General features: G+C 42.7%; 2 protein-coding genes across 11 annotated transcripts; one reads left to right on the top strand and one right to left on the bottom strand.

Moving 5' to 3' along the window:
* Nucleotides 1-85: 85 nt before the first annotated feature.
* On the top strand, nt 86-27,766 carry ANKRD42 (ankyrin repeat domain 42). 9 transcript variants are annotated; one of them, XM_059838506.1, is made up of 15 exons: nt 86-203; nt 1,130-1,205; nt 1,963-2,116; nt 2,507-2,670; nt 4,209-4,316; nt 4,622-4,741; nt 5,348-5,483; nt 8,321-8,521; nt 8,851-8,976; nt 10,577-10,682; nt 11,305-11,480; nt 11,896-12,022; nt 14,631-14,775; nt 15,936-16,055; nt 26,807-27,766. In XM_059838506.1, the coding sequence occupies exons 3-15, from the start codon at nt 2,098-2,100 to the stop codon at nt 26,999-27,001; spliced, it is 1,743 nt and encodes a 580-aa protein (XP_059694489.1). In that variant the 5' UTR covers nt 86-203; nt 1,130-1,205; nt 1,963-2,097; the 3' UTR covers nt 27,002-27,766. The 9 variants fall into 9 exon arrangements, 6 of the variants coding, with proteins under 6 accessions (XP_059694489.1, XP_059694488.1, XP_059694491.1 ...); XM_059838505.1 differs by lacking the exon at nt 86-203 and adding an exon at nt 367-502; XM_059838508.1 differs by lacking the exons at nt 86-203; nt 26,807-27,766 and adding an exon at nt 18,299-18,759 and having other exon boundaries at nt 653-1,205.
* Nucleotides 16,877-27,405, bottom strand: CCDC90B (coiled-coil domain containing 90B). 2 transcript variants are annotated; one of them, XM_059838512.1, is made up of 9 exons: nt 27,272-27,405; nt 25,377-25,496; nt 22,733-22,836; nt 21,360-21,461; nt 20,684-20,725; nt 20,533-20,604; nt 20,398-20,451; nt 19,356-19,470; nt 16,877-18,220 (listed from the first exon to the last, which is right to left on the bottom strand). In XM_059838512.1, the coding sequence occupies exons 1-9, from the start codon at nt 27,363-27,365 to the stop codon at nt 18,165-18,167; spliced, it is 759 nt and encodes a 252-aa protein (XP_059694495.1). In that variant the 5' UTR covers nt 27,366-27,405; the 3' UTR covers nt 16,877-18,164. The 2 variants fall into 2 exon arrangements, with proteins under 2 accessions (XP_059694495.1, XP_059694496.1); XM_059838513.1 differs by lacking the exon at nt 27,272-27,405 and adding an exon at nt 27,089-27,226.
* Nucleotides 27,767-27,972: the final 206 nt, after the last annotated feature.

The following is a 27,972-nucleotide window of genomic DNA, read 5'->3' as shown; positions in this document are numbered from 1 at the left end:
CCTTTTTTTCCACCCCATCAAAAGAACCCGGCTTACCCCCAGGTTACCAGCTGGTTTGGACTATGGGAACTGAAGAGCAGGATCGCGTCACTGCAGGAAAGAAATGAGGGTTAAAGGTTCCCACAACGTGACCGGAGTCCGATCATGCGGAGCACGAGTTGGTTCAGTACCTCTTGCTCAGAGCATCACTGGGGGGTTCCGAGGTGAGAACTGGTACTTGTTACAATTTTCGTGGGGATCACCGTGCCGGCTGCAGCCCAGGGCCGCCCGAAGGCGCAGGACGGCCCGAGCAGCTGCAGCGCAGCCCGTGCGGCAGGGCCGGGCCCGCGCCTCTCCCGCCCCGCCCGCCATTTTCCTCCGCGGGAAGGCGAGCCCGGGGCCCGTGGCAACGCCGGGGCGGGGAGCAGAGCAGCAGCAGCAGCGGGAGGGAGCCGCTCCAGGCGACAGCAGCGAGCTACCGGCTCCCTGTGCTGCGAGGGGCGGCTGTGCCCCGCTCCGGCCGGTGAGACCGCTCCGCCCGCCCCTCCTCCGCCTGCTCCTTCCCCCGTCCCCTCGCCGCGGGCGGCCCTGTGGCGCGGGGCGGGACGGGCTCTCCCAAACCCCCGGGGCTGTGGCACGGGGCTCCGCCGGGATGCACGCACAACACTGAGGAGGCTCCGCATCCGCCAAAAGCGCGGGGAAAGGCGGTGTTTGGCGCCGGTCGGCCGGGCCCTCCCCCTGCTCCGGGCCTGGCAGCTCCGCCTCCGCCCCAGCGGGCCGGGCCGGGCCGGGCCGGCGGCTCCCGCCGCCCTGGGGCTACTGCCAAAGCCGAGCTCCGGGGGTTTGGGTTTGTGTGTTACGGAAACATCGCAACACCTTTGTTGGTGCAACACCAAATTGTGCCTTTCCTTATTCCCAGCTGTATACTTCTTCACTTAATCTCTTTAACTGGATTTTGGGCAGGTACCCATCTCAAAGTGCTTACTGAATTCTTTCTGCAAACTTTTTCTCCCAGAACATTAAACGAGTGTTTGATAACAGTTTTTGGTAAAAAAAAATTGCACTAGAACTATGGAGCCTGCCCTTTGCTTTGAACATCAATGTGTCTTCTTACAGAATTGATGTTAACAGCTTTTTTTCTGAGCTTTAGTCCCAGGCTGCTGCCTTTGTCTTGTGCCCAGAAGCCAGAGCAGCCACTCACCCTTGGCACTCGTCTCCATGCAGTAGTAGGTATCCAGAGGGAGAGGGGTGACAAAATTCTTTCTGCTGGTGTGCCTTGTTGTTTGCTTTTCCTCTGGCTTAAGTGGGGGGGGAAAGTTGCCTTGAACTTGCTGTCCCGAAACATTGTGTTAAACACATTAGAACTTTGCCGAGCAGCGTAATCAGCCAGGCCTGCCTGTGATGTTGTGTAATTCGACCCAAGTCTGTAACCCTCACTTGGTATAATGAGCAGTGTCTTCCTTGGGGGAAAATTATGTCGTGGTGAAACTGTTCAAAATAACCTAAACAACTCAGTCCTCAAAACATGAACTAGATGACCTCCTGAGGCCTCTTCCCACCAGAATTGTTCTGTGTTTCTGTGCTGCTGCTGCTGTTTGTTTGTACAGTGTTTTGCAGGATGGAGTCTTGATTTTGAAGTTTTCTAGGCTTTGTGCGGGGCAGTGATGCAGCCTGCCGAGCTGGGGAGGTGGAGGTGGGCTGAGACACAGGACAGCACACACAGGGTGTGTTACTGTCAGGCTGGAGTGCTGGAGCTTCACTCCCCCCCTCCTCTCTGTAGCAACCCCAAATCTGCCCGAGCTCTACTATCACACTACAGATTACATGAAAATAGGCACTGGTAAACTGCCACTATATCTAGTGCTTTTTTACATATATGACAAACACATCCGTGCAATATCTCTTTTATATATATTATTATTTTTTTTTTTTACCTCCAATTGTGTAACAGTGTTAACTGCTACTACCATTTCTTCTCGACAGGCAGAGGAACTGAGGTTCTAATACCCTGAGACCTTCAGTTTTATGCTTTCTTGACTTGCTAAACAGTTGCCCAATTCTTCAGGATTTCCAGCAGTGTGAAATGTAATCAGAGTGTTGGTGCATTTTGGTACTGGAATGATGACTACTGCAGAAGGTGAATACTAATTGGTTTAGGTTCCTTTCATGTTTGGCTATCTGAAGTTAGCCCCCTTGGCCATTAGATCTGCTTACATCTCATATTTCTGTTTACAAGTTTTGTCAAGGTATCAAGATGTTCCAAGGGTTTTGGATATGTAATTCCCATTGTTTCCAGTCATGTAGTTAATCAGTGGAAAGGCCTAAAGGGGGAACACAGGTCATTTGATACCATGGCCTGGTGACAGAAGGTCTTTTTTTCTTTTATCCTACTGCTTCTACATTTAGAGTTTGATTTTGTGCCATGAATGTCAAATCTGATATTTTTTTGATTCATCACACATTCTCTATCTCTTAAATGTTGCTGATTTAAGCAGTGGACTAATGCCCTTTCATTACTCCTCACTAGTTGTCAAGAAGAAGCAAAATTACACTAGTGTGCATGAAGCAGTGAAAGCTGGGGATGTAGAACAGCTTGCATCGATGATAAAAAGTGGAGCCAGTGTTAATGAGGTGGATGTAGCTCACAAATTCACACCCTTGCAGTGTGCTGCCCACTCGGGAAGTCTGGAGGTAAAACATTACCTTAGTGTATAGGCATAACTGGGCTTTTATAATTCCATATTTCCTCCTTTGGGAGAGGCTGAACACAACATTGCTTTGATCAGACTCAGTCAATAATCTCTGCCTGTTTTTCTTATTAAATATATTCAACAAGGGCAGGAGTACAGGATTTTTTCATTTTATTTTTTTTCTTTCTGAAGACCCAGGCAATTTACTTAATCAACTTTGCCATATTTTACAAAATCATAGTATTGCTTACTCTGAGCAAAATGTGCCTTACGGCCCCCCTGTTCAGACTCAGGACCTTCTTTTGTCTCTATTGCATTTTCTCCTTCTCTTGAGACACCTAGAAAATCCTGTATGATGTATAAAATGTTCTAAAGGTAACTGAAACAGGTGAGAAGTGACATGAGAATATACTCATTCTGCTTACCAGTGTCCCATACCTCATTCTCCATAGAAATAGTCCTAATACATTTTATTTTAATAAATGAAAATGTTGAATAATGGTAGAGAAATCAGCAAGTGATTGCATCAATATTTTAAACTTCCAGAAGGACTGAAGTGCTGTGTTCAGCACAACATTCTCCTTCTTCTTGCAGCCTCCTTGTTCATTGTTCTTGGCAGTTTAAACTTGAAGCAGCAAGGCCATTCATGTCCCAAAAGAAAAAACGTGAAGTTCTTGCTAGACTCAGGAATTGCTAAGTACAGAGCTGCTTCTGAATCTAGAGATACTGTCAAGAAAATGCTAATGTCAGCCCCAAAACCAGATTGCTTGCCTTCCCTTTCTGCCTCTCTAAGTTCTGCCATTTTTCATTTGATTTTCTTATTTTGCAATCAGTCTGTTAGATTTTATTGAATTATCTGTCATCTGTTTGTCACTAAGCTCCTCGGCAGAAATAGTGGAGGAAGCTGTAAGATGGCCTGAAAGAAGATAATAAATCATAATATATAATAAAAAGTTCTAACTGTTCCTCTAGCTGTCTTTGAATAGTTCATAAAGCTTTCCATTGCAAGCAATGATGTCTGCTGGAAGAAGATGAATAAAACAAAACTAGGGCATGGAAGGATGAGAAGAGATATGGGATTACATATGCCTAAGAAGCCTAATAAATTAAATGAGGCTTTAAATTTAGTATGTGATCTTTTTCCTGCCAGTAATTTTAGCTGGAATTCACGTGAGCATGTTTGCATTGTTTTTTCCAATGCTTTTACCTCATGCCATAAGAATACTCTCACAGATTATATTTTAAATCTGGAAGAGTAAAATGATAAAGTCATGCTGTAACATTGATGCTAGGATCTGAATTAGTAGGTTATTTGCACATTTTGTACCCTTGGGTGAAACCCAGAAAGTATAACTTACCCATAACTTCCTAATGCACAAATACCTGTTTTAAGGCATGCTCTGGGGTCTCCTATGTCCATAAGGAAGTATTCCAGCACTGTTTTGAAATGTAACTTTGAGGGATAGATTCTAGTTGAAACGTGCCTCAGAGACACGATGGGAATAGTTGAATAAGAAGCCCTTTGGTTTTGTTGAGCAGTGCCTTCAGTGGCTGCTCTGGCATGGAGCTGACACCGCACGTGTGACTGTGAGAGGCTGGACAGCGGCTCACCTGGCGGCCATCCGAGGGCAGGATGCCTGCATGCAGGTACTGCAAATACTCATTCTCAAGCAAAAGTTAGTAGGGCAGACCTTAACCCCGGACAAATGCATTACGAAGCCCCTCAGGGAGCTATGAGTAGCTCATTTGATGTCTTGACATGTCCAATTAAGTTAGTAATTTTCAAAGCAGAGCACTCATTTGCGCCGTCTGCCCAAACAGATCTGTTTTGTGCAATACCAGACCCCTGAGGTCAGCCCAGAGTTATCCTGCTGGTCATCACGCACCATCCTTCTAAGAAATGTTTGCTTTTTCAGCTTGCGAAATGAACGTGTGCTTTGCATTTCTTTCAGGCCCTGTTACTGAACGGAGCGGACGCAGCAGCTCGGGACGAGCGCGGGTGCACGGCCTCGCACCTGGCTGCAGCCCACGGGCACTCGTACACCCTGCAGACCCTGCTGCGCACTGGGGCGGTGAGACTCCTGCCGGCAGTCCTGCTGCACTGCCAGAGCCCGGCAGCTTCTCCCAAGCAAAACGCTTCCTCGCTTAAACCGAGATTTAGGGCTGTAGATTAATTTCTGGGGAGAAATTTATTCCGTGGGTAAATTTCCGGTTTTTTAGATTGTGATATACATTTAGGGACATGATCAAAAAATGTAGAGAGAATCATAATGTAAGTAAATCACCTTCCACTGAAGATGTCATTAAATGAGCATTAGGTACTGGGGTGATGGTAATTTTTTGCAGTTCTAAAAATCTATAGTAAAGGAGACGTAAACTTAGAAAAAAGGAAAATTAGTCCAGATGCATATTTAAGGAATAATGACCAATGCAGGTCATTATGATGATAAAAACATGTCTAAAAATGCACTTTTACTACGTGTATTAAGTAAAAGCAAGAACCTGTGAAAAGTGCCTGTCTTGAAACTGGAACTGCATATAATGCATGAACTTTGAAAAACGTTATTTGGTTTGATTTAAATAATTTAACACAATGAACAGCGGATTCCCATATATAAAATTTGTCTTGTGTCTTAGGATTCAGAAGTGAATTAATTAACCTGCTGCTTTCATTTTAGGATGTAAATGTTTCAGACAGGAATGACTGGAAACCTGTTCATTATGCTGCTTTTCACGGTCGCTTGGGGTGTTTGCAGCTTCTTGTTCGATGGGGAGCATGTGTAGATGATGTGGATAACAATGGAAACCTTCCAGGTATATCAGGATAAATCATGTGTTTTTTGGTTTACAGTTGTTGTGAAATGATTGAGCAAATTATAACTAATGCACAGCGCCAACATTTGCTATTTGATTCCATGCAATCCGCATAGATAGTCCATTTTTCTAATGATGGGAGGATTTATAAAATCCAAAGTGTTACTGTTGGTGATAGTATCCCATTCACTTCCTGTTGCTGCTAGCAAGGATGAGAGCTCTCAAATGCTGGGATGTGCAGCAGGCTGAGCCTGACTGGGAGCAGGTGAGCAGTATCTCTGATGGAGCTCGTGTGCCAGTGGAGGTCACAGAGGGATAGCTGGACGGGGAGGCAGTTTCAGCTGCTATATGCTACTTTTTGACTTGGTGCCAGTGTGATGAGGTTCTGTTGTGTTTGCATGCAGGTTTTTGTATCCCACTGTGTCTTAACTGATTTTGTCAAACAGTTGTTTTCATTTTCCTGTGATTTCTTCATCTTCATTTCTGGAATACTGCTTTTTCTGGATTATCTGTAATTTCTTTTCATAACTGTCAGTGTAATCACTTCAGCATAAAAATTTGCCAGTGATTGTTCCTCGCTTTTTGTATTTTCTCCAATATCCCTCTCCCTAACATACCACTGTCTCAATATCCTCTGTAAGCTCAATGGTATTGTTCCTGTCTTGAATTCTCCTTGCATCCTTTTCATTTTAGCATTTTCCTTCTTATGGTTTGTCACATTATTTGTTCCAAAGAACATAAGTTTTTCTTTATAACTTGTACAGAGTTATCTTTATAAATCCCTTCTTAAAATCTTTTACCCTCTACTAAGGACTACTTACCTGGGAAACAGATAGCCAGGCTGTGTTTTGCAAACCTGGGTCTTGTTAAAGGATGTGAGGCTCCTGCATCCCAGCAGGAGATCTGGTGCATTAGCAATAAGGGGTCATGATATGAGGCACCCTGGGGGCAGCATGGAAGGCAGCTTTATTTGCATTTGGGAACACTTCCCTCATAACAGATTTCTGTGGAGAGAAAGCAGACGCCAGCACAGTTCTACTTAAATGCTCTGTATAAAATGGTTAGTAGAAAACTGCTTTTGTTGTACTTTGACATCTACAGAAGCCTGATCTTCCAACCTTTGATCTGTTTCATTTGATCATGTTATCTTCCAAAGGAAAGAGGATATTTTTGAACAAGACTTGTAACAGATTAGTAGAAGTACTGTACAAACCAGCTTGTTGTCTGCTTGTGTAACAGAAGTGAATTTAAATTATCTTTACACACTTCAGCTTCAAGAGTAGCTGAACTGTGCAATAATTTTTCCTAAGAGAATACTGGAAGAAACTTTTTGAGGTTGCAGTGCCAGGCACCTTAAACTTAGAAGCTGGTTGCATCTTTTGTATATGTATGTTACAGCAGGGGATCTAACTATCTTTGCTAATTTCCTTGCTAATATTTTGGAAGAAAAAAAATTCTGTGGCTCATTCAATGTACAGAATGGGCTCTGCTTATTAACTGAACATTTAAATTTGCTTTCTCTCTGTATTCATTTTTTGGTCATACCTGTGCTTCTTTTATTGCTCACTAGTCAAGCCTATTCTAAATATTTTTCACAGACACATTTTTTTGACTTGTGGCTTTGAGAAGAGTGAATATTGTTAGTCTGATTTTATAAAAGACAAGATGAAACACAGAGAAGCTGGGATACTAACAGATTTTAGGTATCTGTATATGGATTCATAAGAGTCGAGTCAGTTTTTCACTAGCTGACTTACCTTGAGCATGGTACCCTTCTTTTCCTTTTTCCCTAACTCACTGACTAAAATTCAGACAATGGCAAAAACTGCCCTTTTTCCAGTGATGCTCAGATTTTAAACTATCATCTGTACAGAGGTATTGTCATCTTGCTGTAAAACCATTGTCCATAACCTTTTAGAACAGTTATGCTCTGGAAAGCTGTGGATGGTTTGGTTTGCTATAGAGAACTTGTGTGTGCCAAAAATGAATTGACATGGGTTTTTTGGGTCCTGTGTACATTGTTAGTTGATTATGAAGATAGTGAGATTCTTACCTAGAGACAAACTAATCCTTTTGCCTCTAGAACGTCAGCCAGCTGTTACAGAGCATTTTCATGGAGGGATAGATCATAATAAGCATTTATCTGGCAAGTTCTTCTCATTAATGGGATTAGAGGATATTACGTATGTCAAACGAGTCAGCATGTGTTTGGTACCTCTTACTTTGTTGTAGGCCCAGCACTGTGGCAATATTAAATAAGTAAACCTCTGCATAGCCTAAAGGTCAGGTGAGGAATGTACCCTCAAATGTTTTGTCCAGTAAAGCACCTATCACTGTCCTCATTTTATGGGTGAGGTAACCAAGGGTGTGTTGCAACTTTTTTGTGGTGGCACAGTAGAGCCTAAAGCAGAAATGGCCTTAGCTCCTAATCAAGGACACTGCTTGCTGTCCCCCTATGAGGAGTATCCCTGGAACAGCAGGGTCAGTGAGATGTGTTCCTGGGGAAGTGAGGCCCCAGCAGTGCACTCTCTGAGCTAGGCCTTGGTGCTCTGTTGGAAGTCTGTTTTGTCTCCTGCAGTCAGCTCCACCATGAAATCATCTTTGCAGATCCCACCCTTGACAGCTTTGCCTCCTTTGCCTAGAGTTGAACCTGGGTGGGAGCTGTCCTGGGTGGGAGCTGAACATCTACAATTCAGCTGAGGCTGCTCTTCCCCTTGTGCAGTGTTGGATGGCTCACGTGCTGGTAGATGAGCCAGCTCTAACCAGTGGTGGGAGCATTGCTTTCTCAGTGGCAGCAGGGCTCAGCTCTAGCACCTTTTGTTTCATTTGTGCTGTAGCACATCTGGCAGCAGTGGAAGGACACTTGCATTGCTTTAAGTTCTTGCTCAGGAAAATGGCCAGTGTTATGCGCACTCTGAAAGCCAGGAATGACCACGGAGAGACTCCAAGGGACTTGGCTGAACGGTTCTACAAAGATAATATTCTGCAATATATTGATGGTGTGGAAAAAGAGGAGGAACATCCAGAGACACAGGAAGGTGAGTATGGATCAAGATACACTTAAAAAAGGCATTATGTGTAATTCTGCAGAGGTACACAAAGGTGTACTTGTTACTTCAGGTCTGTGAAATTAATCTCTTAACTGTATGAGATGCCTGTAGCCATAACGAAGACACGTTTAGTCAAGTGTCTGGTGAGCACTGCTGGTTACACAGCTGCATTTCAGCTGATTAAGGAGCATTATCCTTGCTACTTCTGAAGTGTCCATACATAATTTGCTATGAGGGAGGTGAGCTGTGAGACAAATACCAGCATGTTCAGTAGAACTGCTGGCATCTGCTTGGAAACATGTGCCTTTCATTTTCAGTTTTAGCTTTCCCAGCTCATGATGCTGCTTTCAATGGGGACTTGGTAGTGGTTAGAGGACTAGTGAGAAGTGGAGTAATCAACATTAATGAGCGGGACGATAAGGGATCCACTCTCCTGCACAAAGGTCAGTAAATATGATCTGTGTTTCAGCTTTTACTCTTTGTTGCTGATTCATTTACTTCGTTTTTCAAGTGGCTGCTTATCAGATAAACTTAATGAAAAACAGCATCTCATTTCTTGAGGGCTTGGAAAGGCAATCCCAAACCCTGTATTTTGTTATGTATGTGTGCATGGGTCACTTTAAAAACAATATAACCAAGCTTAAGTCAAGGAAATAGAGCTTACAATGAAGAGAAATCAGCATCTAAAATGAAAACTAAGTAGCTCTGACATTTATTTACTATTTGTATATCGATATCATGGCAGGTTTGTTGGAATTAATCTTGATTTTCAGCGATGGAGAAAGAATAGATCAAGCACATGAATTCCAGCTTTGAGTGATAAGCAAGGCTGTATTCGAAATATAAGAGTTTTTAATTTTCACTTAATTTAATATTACTTAATAGGTTTTATTTTTTTTTTTAAACTCAGTCAAGATGTGGCTTTTAGAAACATCTGGCTGACTAAGTATAAGAATGATCTGTACTGTGGCCTGGCCTTTATCTACTGAACACATCAGTACTGTGGGGATGTATTGTAAAAAACACAACGAAGTAATTTGGTAGGATGCTGTGAAGAAAGGTAAACTTCTGGTTGACACTTTGACTTGTAGTGGACTGCTGGCATTACAGAAAAAATGGTTCTTTGTTTTTGGGGTTTCATGGTACTGTCTGAAAGAAGAAACAAAAGACAAAAGAAAGAGGGAAGCATTTTTGTAATATGCTTTTAACACATTTCCTACATTTCTTTTTGACTAGATATACAGTAGAATTTTAAAAAACATAATTGAAGTTATTATTAAAATAACTGATATGTAATGATTTTAAAATCCCACTTTCTGAAACTGAAAACAAATATAAAAAATATCCAACAGGAAGTGCTGTCAAGAAATGGATTTATTATTCCTTGAGAAAATCACTGTACAATTTAATCTACTCTTGCCAAATACCATCTTCCATAGATGAGACATTGTTCCTGGTGCCATGTGGTGGGAGGAGTGGCCATGGCACATCATATGAGTAGGGTTGTGTTAGGATGCTGCTGAGAGGTGCTGCCTTGAGTGTCTGTCCCAAGAAATGCTGTACCTTTAGCTCCAATACAAAGCCCTGCTTCTCTCTCCTGAGATGGCAGCACACAGCACAGGCTGGGGCAGCCAGCTGAGTCTGACCCCTGGGAGCCCAAAGCCAGGGAGAGGTGACAATGCTTGGCTGCCAAACTGTGACATGCAGCCCTTTCTTACTAGGGCAGCAGTTATTTGTGTGTCTTGTGCTTCATACATGAGACTGGGCAAGTTTAGTTTAGCTTGTGTTCATCAAGAGCTGACAGTACATTTCCAGAACTAGAGAGAGTCACCAACCACACTGCATGCTCTGCCCCAAAACTCTGTGTACCCAAGTGATTGTCAGCATCTTGACACAGAGGTTCCTCTTGAAATAGTATCTCCCTTGTGGTGTCTTAGTGAACCCAATCTCTGACTTGCCAAAAAAATGGCAAGAGGAGGACATTTTAGGTTTGAAACACTTCAGTTGTATATAATTGACTCGTGTATGCCTTCCTTCCCTTAGCTGCTGAACAGGGGCATATCCATTGCTTACAGTGGTTGGTTGAAATGGGAGCTGACTGTGACATTACAAATGATGCTGGAAAGACTCCAAAGGATGTAGCCAAGAGGTAGCAGTACATGTCCTGTAGCTCTGACACTTATTTACTTACTATTTGTGTATTAATATCATGTCAGCTTTGTTGGAATTAATCCTGATTTTCGGTGATGGAGAAAGAACAGATAAAACTCATGAATTCCAGCTGAGTGATAAGCAAGGCTGTATTGTAGCTATAATATTGTAACTATAAAAGCTATTGTAACTATAGCTTTTGTAACTATATTCACTTAATTTAATTTTCTTTTTAGTGAGATCAGACGCAAAAGAGGAAAACTGGCTCATTTGCCAGAGGACAGTTTTGAGCCCATATGCTCACAGTTTGCTGTACAAAGTAAATGAGAAGTAGCAGAGGCCAGCTGATTTTTACATTAATAAAAATAATGCAGATTCTGATAAGATTCAATTAAGAAACCCTGTAAAGGAAAGAGATGCCTCTGATGTAGGAGCCATTGCCATAAGATTCCATTGAGGCAGAGCTCATACCATAAGAATACTACAAAAAGTACACAGATAGTTGAAGGGTGTGTACAGTCTTCCTTTAGTTCTGAAACCCCTCTGATAAATGGGAATATGGGCAGTTTGAGAGTTTCTACCACACGTGTTTTTCCAGATTTTAACTGTTGTCTGTGCAGATTTGGCCATCTGGCAGCTGTGGAACTGTTGACACCAAGAACTGGAAACAGTAACTCTAGTGATGAAGAACTAGATGCAAATAACATCAAGTTTTTTGAAACACATGGTGTAGAAGGGAGTACAGATAGCAAAGAAGATTTAGCCCTGGATGAAGCAGAGAAAAGGAATGCACGCAGTAAGCACTCTATCTCCATCACTCCCTGTTTGCAAAAGTTGTCACCAAGACATTATAGTTCTAACTAGGGCAGTCCCAGCCAACTGCTCTGATCTTTTTGTTATAAGATGAGATGGTTGACAGGATATCTGTAATGCTGAGCATTGAAACAAATTGTGGAATATTAGAAAGCAAACAGAAGGCAATCAGATCATAATTGTTACACCACTTTAATCCATGTTGGTGCAACAGTTGTTGGTGTTGGATTGCTATTTGTTTTTGACATCTACTTGCTGTGTGGGTGTCAGGTGTAGCTCAGTGTTTGCTGAGCAATGTGATTTCTGCTCTAATGTTTGTGAGACTATTTTCCAGACTATTGGATTTTAGCATGACTGTCTTCTTGCATTTTACCTACCTGGAGAACTCTGTCTTACAGTAAGGGCCTATCACAAGATTAAAGAACTTCAGAGACTTCTAGAAATTGCCTACAGCAACTACAGACAGCTGGGGGGAGTAACTGAAGAGGAGAAGAAGATGAGAAAAGAAGAAAGGAAAGTTGAGAAGTAAGGTCATTCTGCCCTACTAATGTTTAACTCTGTAGGGCCCATTTTACATTCTCCTTTACATCCTCCTCCATTTGCATTTGGCCATTCTGTCTTTTCCACTTACCAACTTCAACTGGGCCAAAAGAAATGAACTGCAGCAATTGGTCTGGCCATTTCTAAACTTCCATTTCTAAACTTCTACCACCAGGATCAGCACCACAACACAAGTGCTTGATAGGTCCATGATTCTTATGTGGGATCATCTGTTCAGTCTTCAGGTTTTTCTGCAGGTGTGTGCAGTAGGTCTGATAGCTTCTGGCTCTTCGTTTCCTCTGAGGATGCCAAAGACATGTATGCCCTTCAGGAAATCTGAAAACAGGCAATAGTCCTAGCATGGCTTGGATGGAAGTGCATATACAGCAGGGATTATTCAGTGACCTGCTAACATTTTTGTTCGTTGGCAACATGTTTCTGTGCTCAAGGAAGGATTAGCTTGTATCCAGATCACAGGAAAAAAAAAACTATCAGCAAACCTGTGAAGCATTGTTCATAAGGTCTAATTCTCAATGTCTCCATTAAATCAAATGGTTCTGTTAGGTTGGTCAGGTGATTTGATGGACAGACTGTTTACATTTCAAAGAAAAGTCTATCAAAGATTTAGAGACTTAACAATACTGCAGCCTCCAAAGACAGGTCTGTCTCCACTTCTGCCTGTCAAAGATTTGGCTACCTTTTGTTCTCAGTCTCTGTAGATAACCACCTCCATCATGTGTTTGGGCCAACCCACACCACTGTCTTTATTTGGTCACTGTCTGGGGGGCTTATATGCCATCAAGAAGATGGCAGACTTAGCAGTTGATCTGGAGCAGATAATAGGTGTCACAGATTGCAATTAAGTACTTTGTTTTACAGCCATATCTGAGCCAGGAAACTGAGGTCAGGATTTCTTCTGGTTCCAGATCATTCTTTGACTCAGCTTATGCTGAAAGTCCATCTTGCTTAACTTGATAGGTATACAATAGGTAACAGACACCTCTGGCTGAGTTAGTTATCATGAGCTCCTTTTTCAGCTTCTGGAGAGGTGTAAGCACTTCCAGGTCATAATTAGACATGTACTTCAGGATGAGATTGATCACTTCTAGAAGTGTCTCTCCTGGTTTTAGAGGACGGTGACCAGCTTAGGTGTTGATGCCCACGTGGAAAGGTCAGAGCAATCTGGTTTTAATGATGGAAAAGTCACTGTTGACTAATGATAGACAGGAAAGTTCATCTTGGATAGAGCAGCTGCTCCAAAACTAACAATGCCTATTAGAAGGCTCTGCTGGGGCTCTTTAAGGGGTGTTGCTTTTTGTAGCATGTATGGCTAAACTAGAAAAATTGTGAGGTTCTCTGAAGGGTTTCTCCCACCTGTGAAGGCTAGGAAGCATCCTTAGCTTCAAACTATTCTTTTGAAAAGAAATGGGGCTTCTCAGAATACCTGCCTACCCTTCTCAGGGTACCTATCTGTAGATAAACCCCAAGGTGCTTGTATCATAGGTCAGAAAACCTCATTATTGATAAAATGACATTAATGACAACACCATTTTGCTAGATGAAAAGCAGGAGTTGCCCCTTGGGAAGGCCACTGTAGCAGATTTTGAAGATTTCTGCTTTAGTCCAGGTTTTTTGGCTGTAAGAGGCCTGGTGTGAATCACTTCACGGTGCTTTAACCACGGTTCGCTGCAGGAAATTGTTACCATGGGTGTGCCACACAGTTTGGGAGCTTTAATTGGAAGCATGGAAGAAGTCAGCTGTCCCCTGAGCACAAGCCATTCTTGCAGTGTCAGTAAGGCTGACTGGTAGCTCAAAGGGCCTGAGTCAGGAATTCCTCACTCTGGGAAACAGGGAAACATGGAAACATGGTAGGTCTTGCTGAGAGCTTTCCTCCTGTGCTGTTTGAATGCATAGGGCAGATATCTCCCCTTTCCTTTTACTGATCTTCCATCCTTGTAGCTGGGATAATTCATCCTGATATATGAGAGAGCCAGCTCAACTACAGAGATTCAGTTTATGTGTGAATTGTGTCAGCTAAACAGTTCCAGGAATCTCAAATAATTTAGGAGCCCTTGAGGGTGTGACCAGTGAGATCTTGTGCAACTGTGAATAAACCAGTCATGCAAGCTGTCATCTTCAGTATTCCTCATCCGTGCCTAAGCCAATCAATAGGAAGGGTGTAGACGCACCAGATGTGAATGAGAAGGCTGCCCCTGACCTTTCCAGAATGCCGCCGGCTTTGTGCTTTTTCTCTGTTTCATAATAACTTCGTGGCTGCGTGGGCACTTCTCCCTCCCCCGCAGCTGGAGCTTGGCCGGGTCACAGGCAGCGCGGCCCGGGCTCGGTGTGCAGGCAGACGGCTCCATCTCGTGGTCCCACCGCGCTGAGCACCGCTGGCAGCCGAGGAAGGAAAGCTGCTGCTGCTCAGCGCTATCACCAAGGGTCCGCAGCCTGAGCACAACTGGCGTGAGGCGTGCTGCGCTGCTTTCTGCGTGACCGACCCGTTCCCTGGCAAAGGCACCGTGCCACGTGGAGCAGCCGGGGCAAGTTTGGATGTACTTCATGCTCTGCTTGTCTCCTTTGCTTTTGGCAGGGCTGTGAAGGAGCTGGAGGCCCAGCTGGAGTATGAGCGAGTCAGGCGGGAGAAGCTGGAGAGCCAGCTGGATGACTACCGTGCTGAGATAAACCAGCTCCGAGAGGGCCGGGGGAAAACCTGCACCGCCCCTGCTGCCTCCGTGGTGAGTGCCACACCAGCTCCCCGGGCGTGGCACAGAGGCCCCTGCCTGTTGCTTCTGTTGTTTGTTCCCTCTATTAGAGGGCACAGTCTAGAGAAAATGTGGTACAGCTTTCAGCTCGGGACACTGCAGTGAGCAGGAGCCTTGTCTGGCCTTGACAGTGTCTCTGCTGTGAAAGGGTATCAGTTTCCTTCTGTATCCCGGCAGAGAAGCACTGCTATTCTTCATCTTAATGTTCACCTAAGGAGTGGGCTGATCCCCAGTACTTCCATACTGCATATCCAGTGACTGTTAGTTCCCCTTGGTGCGAGCCGGTGCCTGACACTCGAATGGTGCTTCAGGAGAGGTGTTGTCACCACCTAAAGGGCTGCCCAGCCTGCACGGCTGTAGAGATTGCTACCATGGGTCCCCAGAGGGGGACAAATTCAATAACAGTGATCCATGTCACAGTGTCTGGAGTCAGCCAGGCATACTGAATGAGAGCCCAAGATCTCATAGAAGATTCATGGAGAGAATTCAGTCTGTTTGGGAAAGGAACAGTACGTGCAGCACTAGGAGTTCTCAGACAGAGGGTCTATTTTGAATTAAAAATTAAGTTCTTTTTATATGATAGAAACATAAGAGGGAAGAGGACACCAACACTGCAAGCAGCCAGGAGATGTTGTTTCTAATTTTTTACTTTTCAGCTGTACAGGCAATAGATGATGGTGCTTCTATTCTTCCAGAGTATTTTTTATTTCCTGGACTATTTTCCATCTTTTCAGTCAATTGCCTCTGCAGAACTTTGTTTTTGTGCTTCTTGGTGGAATCTCAGGCACTGAATGCTAGGTGCCACAGTTGTATTTCAGAGAGGCCAGCTGCACTTATTCAGGGATGTTTCTGCTTCTTAGCCTTGTGATTGTCAGGCTGGCAAACATTTTCTCTGTCATTAGGCAGTTGTGGATTTTTGGTAATTTTCCCCTTCTAACCAAGCAGCCTTTCTGTCTGAGTGACTGCTACAGCCAAGAGAGCTTCTCACACTGCTGTGCTGCCATCCCATGCCCCAGGACTGTGCTCTGCCCTCAGCTTCAATCTGAACACAGTATTCTGTAGTTACTCCCAGATGTAATTTTCACATCCTTTCAGTGGTTCCTGTTTAATGGCTGTAGTATTCTTTGTTTCAGGAAGCTGAGACAATGGCCAAGTCTTGCAAAGATGAAAATAAAGAAGCAGTCAGCCTGAAGCCAAGGAGGAGTGCAACTACACTGAAGAATGAACCTCAAAGGAGGGGCAGCAGACTGCAGGTACAAAACCAGTATTCTAGATAATGCAAAGTGTTTGCACAGCCCAGCTCTACAGACGAGCTGTGGGTCTCTACCTTTCACTGAACTGTTTTTAGTTCTCTGGTTCTCTGGCCTAACAAACAGGAAAGTCACAGGCCCTCATAATTCTGAGGAAAGTATCTCCATTGACTGGTCTATTTTGTACTTAGGATGGAAAAAGTGCACATTACCTCCTAGCATATTCAGTGTGGAAGCTGAATAGTGGATGGGAGAACTACTTCTCAGCTGCAGAGAGGTGCCAGGCCCCTTGATTTCCATCTTTAGTAATTCCTTAAGAAGGCAGGAAGCAGACTCCTTTGTGAGGTTCCAGCTGACCTGCGCCAGTTGGTCTCTGAGTCTAACTCAGGGCTGAAGGCTTTACTAAGTAATGGGGTAGCTTGTGGTTAGAAATGGCAACCCTGACCTCTCCTCCATACCTAAAAACCATTAATTGAGTACACATATAAAAGCTTTTCTATCAGCTGTGTGCTACTGTGAAATTATTTTCCCTTTGGAAATGTCATTTTGAGACTTAGAAGATAATTATTTTAGTGTGTCAGTCCTCTCCTTAGTACCAAAGAAAACTTCATCTCTGAGAATTTAAAGGATATTGGAAAATAAAAATCCATGGTTTTGTGTGCACCATGAAGGAGAGGCATGCTGACTTAACAGCCTTGCATCAAGAGCCTGGCTCAGGGCGTATGAAATGATGGTGGTGACAAGCTGCACCAGATGAGCTATTTCCTGCATCATCATTGGTGCTAAACTTTCATGCAGAAATTCTCAGAATGCCAGACAGCAAATATAAGAAATTTATTTTATTTTCTTGAATGATGATGATAAATAATTTAATGCAGAGAATATAAGAATTGGCAGAATACCAGCAAGTTCAACTGTAAACAGAATAAAACAGCAATAAAAAAAATTGCCAGTACTCAGTACTACAGTAGTCCTTAGCCCATAAAAGGCCTATTCTTACTTTAAAGTTAATCCAGAAAGACTTTAAAAAAATATTATTATACTAAATCAAACCAAGCATATGTATTTGTACTCAACAAGATGGAACTGCTTCACTTTTGGAAGGCATCCACTTGTGTTGTAACTCTGCAACAGGAGCTGTCAAGTCCTTGCAGAAGGCAGAGTGGTCATGAGGGTCAGTGTGTCCCATGGGATTACAAACGCCTGGAGGAGGGGGGAGGAGGATCACCACCACCACCACCCTGGCACCACTGAGATTCTGAGTGTTTCCATATTAAAAGCCAGATACTATGCCCAGAAAACATGTGCAGGTTTCTTGGAAATACTCTGCACTACTTGAGGGGGGAAGTTAAGAGCACTTATCTGCCCCAGGGCTGCACACAGCTGCTGGGAGTGGAGGCATTTCCCCTTGAAAAGGCAAAGACAGAGAAGTTTCCCCATTCTTTGGACCTCTGGGCTTACAGAAATTGCAGGAGATACTAACAAAAATCTATAGAGACATTTTGTACATGAGATTTTGAATTAATGTAAATCAGTTTTCAAGGAAAAAAAAAAAGGTTCTTTAGTAAAGGCCCTGGAGTGTGTTTTTATGTATGTAGATTAAAAAACCAAAGGGCCAAGCTTCAATTCATCAAAAAAGTGAGGAACAGACTGGAGGCAAAATCCTGAACCTATGTTCAAGATTAATTTACTTGGATCAGATTAGGTAGGTTGAAGTCTGGTATAAGCCTCCCCATACTGGGAACTCTAATTTGGGAATTGAATTCCCATTTCTAGAGTATATACAATGCTTAATATTTCCATTTTTAAAGGAGCTGAGATTGAGAATTTTCCAGAAAGAAAAAAAAAATCAATTCTAAAAGATATTAGGAAGCTTTCTGCTATAGCATAAGAAATACTTTGAAATAAATACAGTATTGAATAGGAGGCAATGAAATATTACTATCTGGCAACTTCCCCCCAGTTATTTTGATCTTTAGTGTTATATATTCAGAAAACATATTTATTATACAGTTAGAATATCAAAACCAAAAGGTGCCAAGGTTATTATTGAAGTCGTGTTGCCTGGGTGGCCTTTTCTGTCTGTATGTAGTGCAGTCACTCCATGTAGATCTATTTCCAGAACCTGTAAAACCCCAGTGCTATTGCTAGGCAAGTGAACACCGAAGCTGTTAAAAAAAAAACAACAAAACACAAAGAAAGGAGATAAATAACTGAATGCTATTGTTCCACTTTATCCATATTAGAAATTAGCTGCAAACAGATGGAAGAATTAACAACTCTAGAGCAGAGCCTCCTAAACCTCCCAGATTGCTGCAGGTGTGACAGAACAATTCCAGAAGCCAATGGCTGGTCTCAGAAGCTATACCCTGCACAGCAGCAGTGCTGAGATGGGAGGCCCAATGCAGCAGCCTAAGGAGCCACATTTCCAGGGACACATCCCAACAACTATGCTGGATACCTCAGAGCACCACAGGCTACAGGGGCTTGTACTAATGTCACCCAGCTACTGGAAACTGCACTATAGGAGAGCTGGCTGCATGAGAGCTCACATTAGACATCCCAGATTTCCCAAGGAACCAAAATGACAATGAATTTGAAAATGAGCTGTCAAACATGGCAGCACTCCTGAAACCTGATAAGTTGTCTTTTGGATTTGTTATGCTGCTGTTTCAATTAGTGTTAGAATAAAGCTAATTAGATTTGCCTTTGAACTTATTCTCACTTCCAAACATAATGCATTACTCTCTTTTTATCCAGCTCTTACACAATAAAAACTTCACTGGTTATGTACATCTTAGAGAAGACTAATCTCAAATTATGTTTTTGAGCAAGGAGAAATTTTTTCTGCTTGGTAGGGGAAAAGTTCAAGTCCTGGCACACAGAAAGTGTGTGTCTGTGAAGACTCAGTGGGAGGCAGAACTGGTCACTCTCAGACCAGTCCTGAATGACAGCAAACCTTCAGCAAAACTTCTATAGCAACTCCATCACATCAATGGCTGCTGCAGCAAGCAGAGGTACTGTCAAACTGGGTAAGGTATTTAGGCTTTTAATTTTTTTTTAACCATGTCTGTATTTGTCCTAATAATCAGTTCTGGGCACCATCCTAGTCCCACTGTGGCATGCTCCCAGCTCTTCTGTCTTCTCTGTCACATTTCTTCCAGCTGGAGGGGGAAAGAGATCTCCTCTACCCAATCCCAGATGTCTGCTGCTACAGCTGACCTCATTTAGCATTTACTCCTAAACAGAATTTTATACAGCCACAACCCAGTACCAGTACTCACCTCCTTGCCTGTCACATACCTGCCAGATAGCGAATGGTATCAAGTTTATTCGATTCCATGAGTGTTTTTAAGGAAGCTATTTCAGTGTCAATTTTATTACTGATTTCTGAGATAATGCTGTTGGTATTTGCATCCTGAAATATTAAAAGACAGCATATATTTGACAATGATCTCTAGCCCTTTCAGCTTTCCAAAGCTGAACTAAAATACCATGCTACCAGAAACAAGAAAATTTCCAACCTATCGCTGCTAGGAGACATTAGAGAAACCTGCTTCATACAATCTGAAAAGATTGCTGAAGGGATAGAGACAGTGAAAGAGAAAACTTCAACAATCATAGAATCACAGTCTGGCTTGGGTTGGAAGGGACCTTAAAGAGGATCTTGATCCAACCCCCCTGCCATGGGCAGGGACACCTTCCATTAGACCAGGTTGGTCAGAGCCCCTTCCAGTCTGGCCTTGAACACTGCCACGAACGGGGAGTCCACAACTTCTCTGGGCAACCTGTGCCACTGTCTCGCCCCCTCATGACAGACTTTTGTCTCTGATGTGCCAGTGCCTCCTGAAGGAGATACTCTACAGCACACAGAACAGTATTCCTGCGGTTTTGAAAAACAAAGGTTTAAGCATTCACAAGGCATATTGCAAAAATGGAAGATATGCTCAAGATGGGACATGGTCCCTCTTCAGCCCCACAGACTCTGGTGTCCTCTAGCAGCTTCGGGACTTCCAGCCCTTGAATTGCTTGGCTGTAGGCACCTGCATCATCCCTGTGATACAGCTCATCAGTTAACACTGGGAAAAAGGAAGCATGATAGCTCACATCCCAGCTGTGCCAGCCTGCAACAGTACATGGGAAGCAAGGGACAAGGCTGGAATGCCTCCCTCTGCTGACTGGAGTTTAGTGTGAATCCCACAGGCAAGAAACACCTGCAACAGCCCTGAGTGACAGAGCCTGGCCTTTTGCTTCACCATACCCACAAATGTATTAGCTTTCACCAAAGTCTGGGGTTTACAGAACATGCAATGCATAACTATATCCTACTTTGTTCAATACTTACTTTTTTATGAAACTCTGTTGTTGCTTCCATCAGTTTCCTCTCCTGATCTGTAAACTGTGGATAAAAGACAAATCACAGCTATAGCAACAGAAACACAACACAAAGCTAGTAAGGTCATCTCACAGACCAACTCACCATATCTGTCACCCTGCTCCTCTCCAGGTTTATGTCTAGCTTGCTGTCAGCTCGGATTTTGCCGGTTTCAGTCTTTAAAACAAATTAAGATTATGAAAATAGCTACTCATTCTCCCTAATGGGAATGTGTAGGTACTTGCTGTTTACTTACCATTAGCTGCTGTTTAACTTGATCTAATTCAATTTTCATTTTCTAAGGGAAGAGGAGGAAAAAAAAAAAAAAAGATTTTTACAAATTCAGGAAACTTAACCAAATGAATCAGTGATGTGTTATCACTGCATCCATGCAATTATTCTTTCCCCATTTTTCCTCCCAATGGATCAATTTGTTCTTGATTAAATATCCTAACTAATGTGTTCAGATGTACAGGCATATATAATCTGCTGGGAATTTTGTTCAAAATAAAGGATTTATTTTGTAATAATGATGATCTTGTTATCCTGAGTCTAAAGACAGCAGAGAAATACCAAAATACCATGAAGTAAAAACAAAATGTGTCTCAATCACCAAATTAATTAAATTTTTGCAAAGGAATGGCTGACTCCTCTACCTGCACTATAAGGTTAATGGCCAGAAACTAGCAGTTACCCTTAAATAAAATTACAGAAGCTGAAAAAAATGTACACATCTTAGAATCCTTTACAGAAGATCTGAGCAGGTCATAGCAAGTGAAATATATTTTTATGTGATCTCTGAAGTTGTAACATACAGACTCTTCAATTCCGAAAGCATCCAGAATTACTTTTACATTCTGTTCCACAAAACATCAGGTAAAACACAACAAATACTGAAATTAAAATGCTCAATGAAAAATATATATTAGTACCTCATTCTCTGCTCTCAAGTTTGCAAATTCACTTTTCTCCAGGATGACCATATCTTTTCGAATGGAGTCCAAGTGTGCCATTATCTGTTGTAAAGTTATTTCCTTTGAAAAATAAAACATGCCATTGATTAAGGTGCACTCTTTTTGACAAGTAAAGAAAAAATGTTTAGGTCTGAAACAATGAAATTAGCTACTGCAAAGCCCAAAAGTAACGAGTCTCTCTAACAAGAATGTGACAGAAACAGACAATTTAATACCAGCAATTTGTTTGAAAGACTCAAGAGTTTTGTGCTTTTTCTGTTGCTTTAATTCACCAAGTCTGAACTTAAGCAAAAAGGCCAGAGGTGTTAGTCCAAATAGTGATGAAATAAAATAGACCTGAAACTACAGGTCACTCCTGCAGTCTCTTCCACTTTCAGTGAACACTCAGTAGCCTCAGAAGCATTAATTGCTGATCTGAACGCAGCCCTTACTAAGCACAAAGACTTAATGAGTATCTTACTGCCAGCTTCAAAATCTGATGGACAGAAGAGAAACACTGCTAAAAAGCACTGAGAAAAGCCTTCCTGGGGCTTGAACTAACAAGTTCAGAATTCAACCACTACACATAAACACAGGAAAAAACCCAAACCAGAAAATAAAGGAAGAAGCTCAGAATTTTAAAATGCTGAAAGCAATACTCCTTCACCCAGGATATGGAAGTTACTCTACTATTTAGCATGGAAAAAGACACATTGCTGTGGGATTCTCTGATGCACAGTGATAGTTTTGATCATTGCTCCAGAAGGCTCTGCAAGCTGAAATTATGTGCTATCCTTCTTCAATTACTTAATGTAATTAAGCATTCATTGCTGTTTTATTTGAACTGCTGAGCCTTTCTTCTAACAGATTTTTATCTTACTGGCATTTACTTGTAATAAAAATTGTCTAACTTTTTTTTCCCTTCTAAATCTCAGAAAAAAACAAGAACTTCTGTCTCTGTGATTTTCCTTCATCAAAATGAAAACCTTTCTTTTTGGAAATCCTATTACATACAAAGCATCCTAAACAGAATTGCATGGAATTGCATTAGGCAGAAACATTGGTTTTTATAGGGTAGTCAGTTATTTTAAGATGGTATGAGACATATTATCTCCTCAGTTTAAATGCAACCAAAGTTTTCCCAGGAATTGTAAATCTTCATTGTGTTCAATTAAGTAGTCAGACTTCAGTGGGAGCTGGTCAGGGCCTATAACCTTCTGTTAAAATCCCAAGTGAAACTTAGGAAAACCTGGCACAGTGAGGTGTTTATAGTACAAGAGAGAGCTGCTCACTTGTTTTTTAAAGATGCAAACACAAGCTTTTATAGCTACACAGCACAGATGAGTTTTTACCTGCTGGGCCTGTGTAACCATGTCCTTGTAGACTGTGTCTAAGCTGACATTGGACAGGGTTATCAACGCTGACATGATGGTCTGTGCCTGCTCCTTCCCAAAGCCTAAGGGACAATTGAAGGATGACAAGGTAAGGTGGTATTAAACATCTGGATAAGGAGCAAGAGACACTCAAGTGTCAGACCTAACCACAGTGGCACATGGGAATTCACACAACGACTGGGAACTGACAGCCAGGAGCCAGGCACTGCGACTTCAGCTAGAAAAAGCAATGCTGCAAAAATCTGAGCCACAGCACCTTTTAATATACTGAAAGTCTAGACACGCAGCTGAAATAAAGACCAAATTTCTTCATACAAGATCTAGCCATTCATGCATTATAAAAATAATTTAGCAAAAACCAAACTTACCTTCATCTACAAAGCATGCACTCAATAGAATAATGACAAGTAATTCTGCATATATTGGAACTGTCCTGCTGAGATAGGAACACATGCAAAACTGATTTTTAAACTGCTGCATCCACTGCTTGCAGAATGAACTCAAACTGGGATTTTTTGCTTTCTGACGATAAAAAGTACACTTTGTCTGTAGCTTGGTGTAAATTTGAAGTATTACAGATGATGTGTGGTGAATAACAGGGAAGAAAAATTGCTCTCGTTTTAGTTAGATCTGGTCAAATGCTGAGAGCTTTTGCCCTAGAGATTTCCAGCAATCTGACTGATATGTTGTGTTTCAACTAGCCCATTTTATAAAGTGGGCTAAATTAACACTGAAAAATGCTTTCAAGGCACATTATTTAGAGGACTATGCCAGTGCACCCTTCTAAAATACTGGTATTGTCAAGGTGCACCACTGGTTTACAGGCCTGAAAAAGCTACACGTGCTTTATGACAGCTTCCTTCCACTACAAAGTATGATAGTATTGCTTCAGTTTCTCTGAATTTTCAGGGTTACTTAAGCTCTTGCCAATTCCTTATGTTGCTCTTCCTCCACAGCAAGAAATGACTTGTTTTTTGAAAGTTTAGAAAATGAGGAAAAATATATATAAGCAAGTGACTGAAGTCTGAAAACTGCCTAAAGATGGGGGAAAACTAAAATGGCTCTCTTACTTTTGTGGTTTTACCTACACAGACCTGTCACTGTGGTAGAAGTATTTGTAGAAGTTACAGAACAAATTAAACTGAATAACAACTGGCACCAGACAGACTTCACCCCACAAATGCTAAAAGAACTTGAAGAAGAAATAGCTGAATCAGTTCCTGAGACAAGTCACATTTCACAGCCTACTGTCGTTTCCCATGGACTGGAAAATAACAGTGCCAGTTTTTAAAAACAGTTCTAGGGAGATGTAGGGAAGTACAGGCTGACAAGCATGAAAAAAAACCACCCATAGTTAGCAGACTACTGCAAGGCTTTTAACTACTAACACATATGATTATTATTGGACCCAAACAGTGGAAACAATCCTAACCTCTGACTGTACAAAGCTTCTACTGTCACTTGGGATTTTAAAAGATAGTTGCTAGTCTGATGAAGACATCAGCTCAAAGCTCAGCAGGGATGAATAAAGCAAACTAAACCCTTTGAATTAGTAGGAGAAAGAACAGAGAACACAACAGACACAACATTACTTTACTATGCAAATTCATAGGACATTCAGTTGTCAAGTAATGCCAGCACTGTTCCCTGAAAACATGAAATGGAATGGAATGTGACAGAAGCAGAAAATATTAGCAGAAGGGCATAGTGAATAATCAAAAATATGGAAAATCTACTGCTTCAGGAAAAATGCAACAAGCTGGGATTCTTCTCTTTGGAAAATGATGAGGCAATATGACAGAAATTTGCATAATCATGAGTGACATGAGAGATTAAATGTTCACTCCTTCCCACAGAAGAGCTGAGTGGGCATCAAATTCACTCCACAGATGCCAGATTCTGCATAAACAGAAGAACATGCAGATGTCTGAAGTTCCATGAGGAAGGATGCTCTGGATAGTAATCAGTTTATAGTGGCTCAGGGACTGCATAAACTTGTGAAAAGATTTCCACTGAAGGTTACTAAACTCTCAACTCATTTAAAATACCTCCAGGGTGACAAACTGGAAACTTGGAAAGTACAAGGGGATGTATGACATACATCTGCCCCGCTGAAACACTTCTCTGCCTGGAGAGTTATGCCAGGGCTGGATGGACCCTTTATCTGACTTCAGCCAGTCTCACTCAAAACAGAAGAGTGGGCATTGAGAATGTATCACAGCACCATGCTGCTGAAAATATTTCTCATTAGGAAAAAAACCTTTCACTTATTCTTAGCAGGCTAGTAGAAGGAATTTTTTGAAAAGCTTTATTTTTGTTATAGAAGTCTTTAAGTGTTACTTTACATTTGTTACCTGTGTCGTGTTCCTCGGCTGGAAGACACCACATAAACCTGCCTACAGCTACAAATGAGGTAAATCTAATGTCCCAGTTGCTTGTATGGCACACCATCAGATGCCTCTCCTTCACCAGCCTGCTCAAGAGGCTGCCAAAACATTTTACACCACCGCGTACTGGCACTCTGGGGAAACTGACAGCACTCAAAGTTACACTACTTAATTTTCAAAGTTTTCCTTTGAATTATTTATCTGATATCACTTACCATGGGCTTCCAGCTCCTGCACTAATGCATGGGTATCAAAAGTCACCTTCCTCTGCTCCAGGGGAGTGATATCAACTCTTCTGACATCATATGACTTCCTAACAAACGTGGCAGCAAAACCTGGAAATAACCAAACAAGCCTTAATCTTACCTTGACTGGCATATCATGCAATACACTTATTTTAATTTCTTTCATTACAGAAAAGCTGCATGGATGTTGCAACAATAAGCTGGGTTACAGCACACACCAGAAATCATCAAAACTTTTCCACAAGGAATTTACACTAAACAGGACTTACAGAGCTGTCTGAAGCGTGTTCATGTAGCTGTGCAACAGACAAGCATCCTGATACAGCACAAATATCAGCCAACTGTTTTATAATATTTGGGAAACATCACTTAAATAATTTTCATACTTGTAAAACACTGAAGGACTTTATGCAGTTAAGCATTAATTGGTGTTTTATTTAAATAGCTGAGCCTTAATTCCAACAGCTTTTTATTTTACCACAGAATGGTTTGGTTTGGAAGGGACCTTAAAGATCAACTAGTTCCAACCCCCCTGCCACAAGCAGGGACATCTTCCACCAGACCAAGTCAGTCAAAGGCCCATCCAACCTGGCCTCGAACACTGCCAGGGATGGAGCATCCACAGCTTCTCTGGGCAGCCTGTGCCAGTGCCTCACCACCCTCACAGTAAAGAATTTCTTCCTTATACCTAATCCAAGTATCTCATTTTCAGTGGCTTGTGTGAACATAAAGCTATAATTTTTTAAAAAAATATATACAAGTCTAATTTCGATGATGAATGAATTTTTTGGCTCACCAGGAAAGTAACTGGGCAGTAAAGGGATATGATGTTTGTATATAATACCTCAGAGATCATACCTAATCTCTAAAGAGATATTAGCTAACCTCAGGTATTAAAGATCCACTCCATTTATGATGTGCCCTCCCACAAGCAGGTTTCACTGCTTCTCCTACTTTTATTTCAAACATATGTTTCTCTTCATCTTATGTTTGTCTGGCTTCACATATTACAGATTCTGCTCTGATTAATTCTTTGTTATCTAAGGAGCCCTGTTACTTCTTAATATGTTTATTTGAAACTATATGCACTGCTGGCTCTCTGCCTCAACCAAATTCTGTGTCTTATCCAGATCTTTACTCAAAAGCTTTATAACATTTAAACAACAGGGAATTTATAATTTTGTGCTGCTACTAGATAAATCAAGTTATGTGCTATCTTACAAATACTATAAAAATCTGACTATAACTAAACCAGCCACAGCACTGTATTATTAATGACAATATTAGAGTTAAGATGCACCAAATGCTACATACAAATAATGAAAACCAACTGAAAAACATGGTTTTTATGGAGCTGTCTCAGCTTTTAAACGCACATCTCTTGTCTTCTAAACGCATAGGTGGATTTTTTCAGTGGGTTGAACAGCTACATTGCACAGACAGTCTCAAGAAAGCTGACATTACACTTCTGGCTGCTCGCCACGCTGCTCTTGGCCCCGCTGCTCCACTCCTGCAGTCTCGACTGGATGCTCGTCTCCCAGCCCGGAGCTGCGAAAACCACTCCACAGACCCGTACCCGAGACACCTCTGGGTGACGCCCTTCCGCACCGCCAGTACCTCCTCCCGCCCCGAACAACCACCTGACAGCCGCGTACACGGCTGCTGCCGCCCGTGGAACTCACCCCTTGTTCCAGCCCCGAGGGAAGGCGCTCAGCGCTCCCTCACACAGCGCCTAAGGGACGGGCCCCGCGGCCGCTCCCACACTGAGTCCGGCCAGCGCCGCTCACAGACACGGCCCGAGCTCACCCGACACCGGCAGCCACCCACCCCGAGGGGCCGCAGCACGGCGCTGCGGCGCCTCTCACCTCTGCGAGGAGCCGGGAGCAGCCGGGCCGGCATCGGGAGCAGGAGCGGCCCGGCCAAGGCGCGGATGGCACCGCTGCTCCCGACGCCCCTCATGGCTCCCCAGCCCTCCGCTTCCGCCCGCTCACTGCCGCTTCCGGTCGGTTCCGCGGGGCATGCTGGGTATTGTAGTCCGCGGCCTCACGGCAGGGCTCGGCCCGAGGCGGCGGCGCAGCGCTCCCGTGCGGATGGGAGGAGCGGAGGCCGCCGTGTCCGTCCTGAGCTGGTGCCGCATCGCGGGGGCTGCTACGCTCTGTTGACGCCAGGGAAACGAGCTTGAAGATCATCTAGTTCCAAACCCCTGCCATGGACAGAGACACCTTCCACTGGACCAGCTTGCTCAAAGCCCTATCCCTGGCCTTAAACACTTCCAGGTATGGGGCATCCACAGCTTCTCTGGGCAACATGTGCCAGTCCTTCACCACCCTCACAGTAAAGAATTTCTTCCTTATATCTAATCCAAATCTCAGTGGCTTGTGTGAACATAAAGCTACTTTTTTTTTTTTTTTTTTTTTTAAGAAATACATACAAGTGTAATTTTCATGATGAATTAATTTCTTGCTTCACCAGGAATATAACTGGGCAGTATAGGGATATGATATTTGTATCTTAATACCTTAGAGATACTTCCTTTTTCTGGGCAACCTGTGCCAGTGACAGGTCC

This window comes from Haemorhous mexicanus, chromosome 2, assembly GCF_027477595.1.
Source record: "Haemorhous mexicanus isolate bHaeMex1 chromosome 2, bHaeMex1.pri, whole genome shotgun sequence".
In the NCBI taxonomy this organism is placed as follows: domain Eukaryota; kingdom Metazoa; phylum Chordata; class Aves; order Passeriformes; family Fringillidae; genus Haemorhous; species Haemorhous mexicanus.
Note: the sequence above shows the minus strand (reverse complement) of the source record. Positions and strands in the feature narration are given on the sequence as shown.